The 6000-nt window shown below is 52.3% G+C and overlaps 1 protein-coding gene across 4 annotated transcripts in view; it reads right to left on the minus strand.

Annotated features, from left to right (window-relative positions):
* Positions 1-6000, minus strand: part of IGSF3 (immunoglobulin superfamily member 3) — a 93093-nt gene that overhangs the window by 3489 nt on the left and 83604 nt on the right. For all 4 annotated transcript variants that reach the window (XM_042993817.1, XM_042993818.1, XM_042993819.1 and 1 more), the window contains 2 exons: positions 5307-5714; positions 1470-1940 (listed from right to left, as the gene is read on the minus strand). In XM_042993817.1, coding sequence (XP_042849751.1) covers positions 1470-1940; positions 5307-5714 — 879 coding nt within the window. The remainder of the gene's footprint in view (positions 1-1469; positions 1941-5306; positions 5715-6000) is intronic.

Consider the following 6000-nt stretch of genomic DNA (forward strand, 5'->3'; position numbering starts at 1 on the left):
TGCTGACTGCACCGAGTCCGCACCTCCTGCCCGGTGGTGTTTCCCATGTCCCTTGGCGCCAAGCTCTGCTCCAAGTGGGCTTCTCTGGGAAGTGACACATTCTCTCCCCGCCAGCTTCTCAGAGCAGTTTTACCAGAGACGATGGTTACTTGAGTAACCTTAGCAGTGGTTAACATTATCAACTAAAATGCCATCACGGACCATTTACAAGTGTCCAAAAGTGTGTCTGTGGCTACAGAATTCATTCTGGATATGGAAGAGGATGAAACCGGCCCCCCCACTTCCCAGACCCACAAGGCCTCAGCAGGGGCCCAGCCCCTGGTAACCTGCCCTTTTCCCTGGAAAATAAGGCTGCTGGCTGATCACCACGTTCTACGAAACGTAATAAATACGGGCATCCGCGGTGGGCAGACGGGTCTAAACACCTTCCCTTGTCCTTTTGGGTCATGCACTAGTTTGTCAGGGGTCTGAGTCTCATTTAGGCTTTTCTCTGTGTTCTTTTCTACTGCACAGCTGTTGTCATCAGTATTATGAAGAAAACTCAGCACATGCTTATTAGATTTCCACAGTACATGAAATCGCTGATAGTTCCCCGCTCCACCCACTTTTCACTTACAAAACCTCAATTTCATATGGTTCCATCTAATCAACAGGAGGTAGTCAAAGAAAAGAAAAAGCTGACAAAGCTCAAACATTCAAGCCAGAATTACCTAGTAAAATGCATTGGCTGAAACGGAAACGAAGTTACAGTTTCTAGCAGATTCTGTCTTTCTGCGTTCCAGGCTAATTCTACTGTAACAAACACCGCCTTCAGTCTGCCATGTCCCACGCTCTGACAAAAGGCAACTGTAAGAGTGCCCTGTTAGAACAAATTATTCAGCACAGCCATTATTTCCTCTGGTCTCTGTCCATGGAGTTCCTTGACCGGGTGAGAAGTCCGAGTCCTGGACCAAGGGAGCAGGGCCGCCGCTAAGCCCTTCCCAGATGCCCTGTGGCATCACCCACTGCCCTTCTACTAGCTGGTTCTCCCAACCATGCGACATCCCCCTGAACCTCGAAATCACCCTCCAAAATACACATGAACCAAGAACACAGACCGTACTCAGGCTTCATTGTTTTGGGGTTTTTTTTTCCTCCCTTCTTATGAGTCTGAAACACGGTAACTGGCTAAAGAGGGACCAGGACCCTCTGGAGCCACCAGTAACACCTACCAATATACTTGGACGATGAGCTCTCACTAAAATAGAATCTGGTGGGACATCAGGATTGTGATCACTTTAATTCCTACCCACGTGGGGCAGTCAAGGGTCAATTCCACAAACTGGTGTTTCAAAGCCGAAATGCCTGGGACAGGTGGGAAAACCACTTACTGAGCCATAATCGAGCTCTGATTTCATTCTTCCAGACCGCTGGAATCAACAGTTGGAACCAGCAGGGACCTCCTTCCCCTGTAACCTGGGAAAACTCACTTGTGTCCAGAACATGGATGCCGATGGGGGCCGACTCCTCCTCCGTCAGCCGGTACCATTCCTTCTGGGGGCCGGGCAACCACTCCTCCACGCGGCACGAGTAGTTCCCCGTGTCCCGGGGGCTGGCCTGCAGCACGGTGAGCCGGTAGAGCAAGGGGGAGAGCCTCTGGAAGCGAAGCCGGCCCTCCCACGGGCTGCCTTCTGGGCCAAAGACAGCATCCGGGCCCACGCTCAGCAGGGCCGTCCGCTCTGTGAGGTCCTCTTCTTCCTCCTCGTCCCCCTCCTCCTCCTCCTGTTCTCCCAGGCCAGGGCCTCCCCTTTCCCCTCCAGCTTTAGTCCTCAGAGAGTACCAGGCCACGGCAAAGCGGGAGTCCTGACTTGATCGAGAAACGATGCTACAGTCCAGCTGGAAAGCTGCCTTCTCGGACACCGTGGCATTGGGGACCACCGTGTCCACCTGCAGGGCGGCGTCTGGGGGAGGTGAGGGGCAAAAAAGGAGGAAGAGGCTGTTTTAGTTTCTCTGCTCAAAACAACCCGTGTGTCCATCACCAAATACACTCTAGTAACACAGTAACATACAATACACACCTACTACTGGAAGGAGTAAGGCAGTAGTACGTGGCACAGATGAGGAAGGGCCCAGGGAAGATGGCTAGACTACAGGAGAGCTGTGCACCCTGTGTGCCACTGTATGCAGAAGAAAATGTGTTTTGTTCGGACACGTGGATTTGGTTACATTTGCACAAAATATCTGTGGAAGAACTCACAAGAGGTGGGTAACACGGCTGCTCATGGGAATCTGGGGAGGAAGGGACACTTACTTTCACTGTAACCTCTTGCAGCGGCTGAAGGGTCCCCCCACCCCCAAGATTCATGCCTATCTGGAACTTCAGAATGTGACCTTATTTGGAAATAAAGTCTTTGCAGGTGTGATGAACTCCTACTGGATTTAGGGTGGGCACTACATGCAACGACCAGTGTCCTGAGAAGAGAAGGGGCCACACAGAGAGAAGGCCGTGTGAACTGGGGCAATGCAGCCACAAGCCAGGGAATACTTGGGACCACAGAGAAGCTGGAAGAGGCAAGGAAGGATTCTTCCCTAGAAACTTCAGCGGGGGAAGCCTGGCCCTGCTGATAATTTGCTTCTAGACCACTAGCCTCCAGAACCATCAGACAATAAATTTTTGTTGTTTTAAGCTACGAAGCTTGTGCTAATTTGTTATGGCAACCCTGGACAAGGAATTCACCCTTCAGCAGTTCTGGAGTCTAAACTGTGTGCATGTAGATGGTTACCTATGCCCCAGGGAACCGAGCAGGTAAGTTTTCACCAAGGACTGAAGCCCAGCCATAGACAACAGACCCGAAAGTGCCCCTCACCTTGAGCACAGACCCCAGAAGGATGTCCCGGACAGCATCTTCCCGACAGAGATTGGAGACACAAAACAGCCGTGGAGAGGTTACCCAAGCAGGTGAGTCAGACCTCACAGACACCACCGGGCAGCTATAATCTCTATCTTCATTTTGCTGCCTCCCCCCTGCCTTTGTTTGGCTCACTGGGGTAGGTACTCAACAAATAATCCGTTCCCTCCCTCCTAAATGGCCTGTTTGGCCCTGTTGATGAAATGCTCGCAAAAGATGCCAACATAACAGCCACAAAAGCAGAGATACCAAATCGGATTCTGCTTGGATAAAGACCAAATAGGACCACTTCCCAGGTACTGTCCTGGGCTTTCAATGAATTGGCTTCATGTCGCTCACAGGTGAACACAAAGCTGGGCGCCCCCACCTTTGTGGGGCTCCGCCAAGCCCCCGCACACCCCCATCCAGAATCTTGGTGTGCGTCACGGGCACCTGAAAGCTCAGGACCTGGGTACAGGTGGTGGGAAGTGTGCCTCGGCCCAGCACCGGTGGGGGAGAACACGCTGGAAGGCAACGTGGCAGGGTGGAGAATACCCTATCATAGAGACTCCTGCTCCCTTGCACATCGGTTCATCCTTGCAGAGATCACGGCTGACTGTGTCCCGAGCCATCAGAGAGGAATCCTACAGATTAAGGCACATCCTAGGGCACCTTCGCCCTGCAGAGCCTACCAAGCTGGTGTCCCAAAGCTCCCAGCGGCTGGCCAATGTGATGCCACGCAATGGCAAGATGGCAGAGACCCTGGAAGGGCCTCTTCCCCACCTACTCTCCCTTTGCTTTCTTCTCGTCTGAATGCTTACAATGTAAGCATTCACTTTTTTTTTTAAGTTTATATATTTATTTTGAAAGAGAGAGAGCAAGCCTGAGTGGGGGAGGAGTAGAGAGAGACAGAGGGAGGGAGAGAATCCCAAGCAGGCTCCACAACCAACAGGGGTTTGAACTCAAGAACGATGAGACCATGACCTGAGCAGAAACCAAGAGTCAGGCGCCTAACTGACTGAGCCACGCAGGTGCCCCGGTGCTTAACTTTTCATGTAAATTTCCTGGCTCCTTCGCGTGCTTAGTGATGACTCAATACAAGTGTTTTGAATGAAACAGGCCCACTTTCCCGTGTCCTCCCCCCACTCCCTGTAGCATGTCTCTCACTAATGTGGTGGCCCGTGTCCGTCCCCTTCTGCCAGAGGCCAAACCATCTCCCTGTGCAGACTTTAGCACTCTTTCCTGCTTCAGGTATAAGCCACAAGAAAGAAGCGTGCTTCTCCCCCTCCCCTGTAGGTTAAGCTGCAATGCAGTCGGCAGTCCAGAAATGTCTGTCTGCCCCTGGGCCACCTGGAGCCCTGGTTTGGCAAGGTGCAAGCGGGTGAGCCTCCGGGGAGAAGAGCACACTCAGATGCCACGTCTCTGCCAATTTACCTTTGGAAGAAGACACGCGGCAGTTTCTAAGCAAGGCGAAAAGAGAAAACACATAAGCTCATGGCAAATAGGAGTAACCCCAGGCAGAGGTGATTTCCTGTCCAGCTTCGGCAAGACACAGAGCAGAGAGATAATGCCCTTTCCTGTAACAAAGGGCACGTTCACTCTCGAAGTGTGTGTTCCGTGACGCATGGGGTGAGCACAGCTGCGAGGCCCCCGTGTCCCACCAAGGCAGACAGCCGCTCCATGCAGGTGTGGAAACATGATGAATGCTCCCACCAGACCACCAACAGAGGCCCTGGGATGCTCAGAAAATGGGCAAGACGGAGCGTTCGCACTGGCCCAGCCACAAAGTTCATTCCTGCCCCACGTCCGCTGCAGGGGGGAGGCACTGACTTTTCGCTCTGACTTGAATGAGGAGGTGATATTGCAGAGGACACAGGAATCCTGCTCACCTCTGCTTTAATTATGGGTTTAAATGTGTAACGATCATTATACTGAGTAATTATGTGCATTTAGCCACTTTAGGAACAACAGTAAGGACAAGAAAAGCCACACAGTGCAGTCAGAACAGTCGTCGGCACCAATAAAATTATTAGGAAGTGAAAGACTAAATTTCATCATTTTCTATTTAAAGCACATGAATCCATTGTTTTCCAATGAAAACCTACAAGCCCAATTTTTTGAACCGCACTACTGTTTCAAAAGTTTTTGCGTATCTACCACCTCCTGAATCTGAATGTATTCTTTAAAGAGAAAATATTCTGTGTTCTGCAACAAGTGAAAAATGTTACTCTAGCGAAGAAACAGGATCACCTTAGGCCAAAGCCAGATGTGCAATTTCCCATTCGCTTAGGGGGGAAAAAATCTGAGACAATTGTAAACGCAAAATGTAAATGCTCCTATGTTTAACTGCAAACAACGTATGTTGCGCAGCACACAAAGTAGGACACTTATGAGGGGAAACGCCCAGAGCAGTGAGGGCCTGGGGATGTGAAGCCTCACCTGGCCGCATGACAGTAACAGCCATCTGCCCGGCAGTGTCCTCTGCCCGCTTATACCACACGCCGCTGGGGCTGGGGAGCCACTCCTCCACGCGGCAGCTGTAGGTCCCGCTGTCCTGCACCGCCACGTTCTGGATGAACAGCCGATACACGCCGGACGAAGGACTCTCCAGATGCAGCCGCCCCTTCAGGTTGTTTTTGGCCGCCTGCTCTCCATAGTGGAAGGTGGCCTCGCGGCTCAGGCGGGCCACAGTCTCCCGCTCCGGGTGGTTGGGCTTCCACACAAACCACTCAACCACGAGCTGGGACGCAGCGCTGGTGCGGTTCAGCACCACACACTCCAGCTGCACCTGCTGCGTCTCCAGGACCGACAGATTCCCCTGCGCTTGGCTGAGCTTCAGGCGGCTGTCTGGAAAGGGGAGGAAAGGCACATTAGCAGCGAGGCACAACAGGTGCTCTCATGCACGTTTTGCAAACGCAGGCCGACGGCTGCCCTCCCCGTGCTAAAGGGCAGCGGCACACTCCATCAGCAGAAACACTTCCAGGTGGAGCGCCCTACACATAACGCGTTCCTGGATCGCGTGTCCGAGTGCCCGGACTGTCAGCAGTTCATGGTAACAGCTGTCCCCCAATTTATATCTCGTTGATTCAGATGCACAGAGGAGGACAAGCATGACCTATGGATGCCTCCACAC

The sequence above is a fragment of the Panthera tigris genome, chromosome C1, assembly GCF_018350195.1.
Source record: "Panthera tigris isolate Pti1 chromosome C1, P.tigris_Pti1_mat1.1, whole genome shotgun sequence".
NCBI lineage: Eukaryota > Metazoa > Chordata > Mammalia > Carnivora > Felidae > Panthera > Panthera tigris.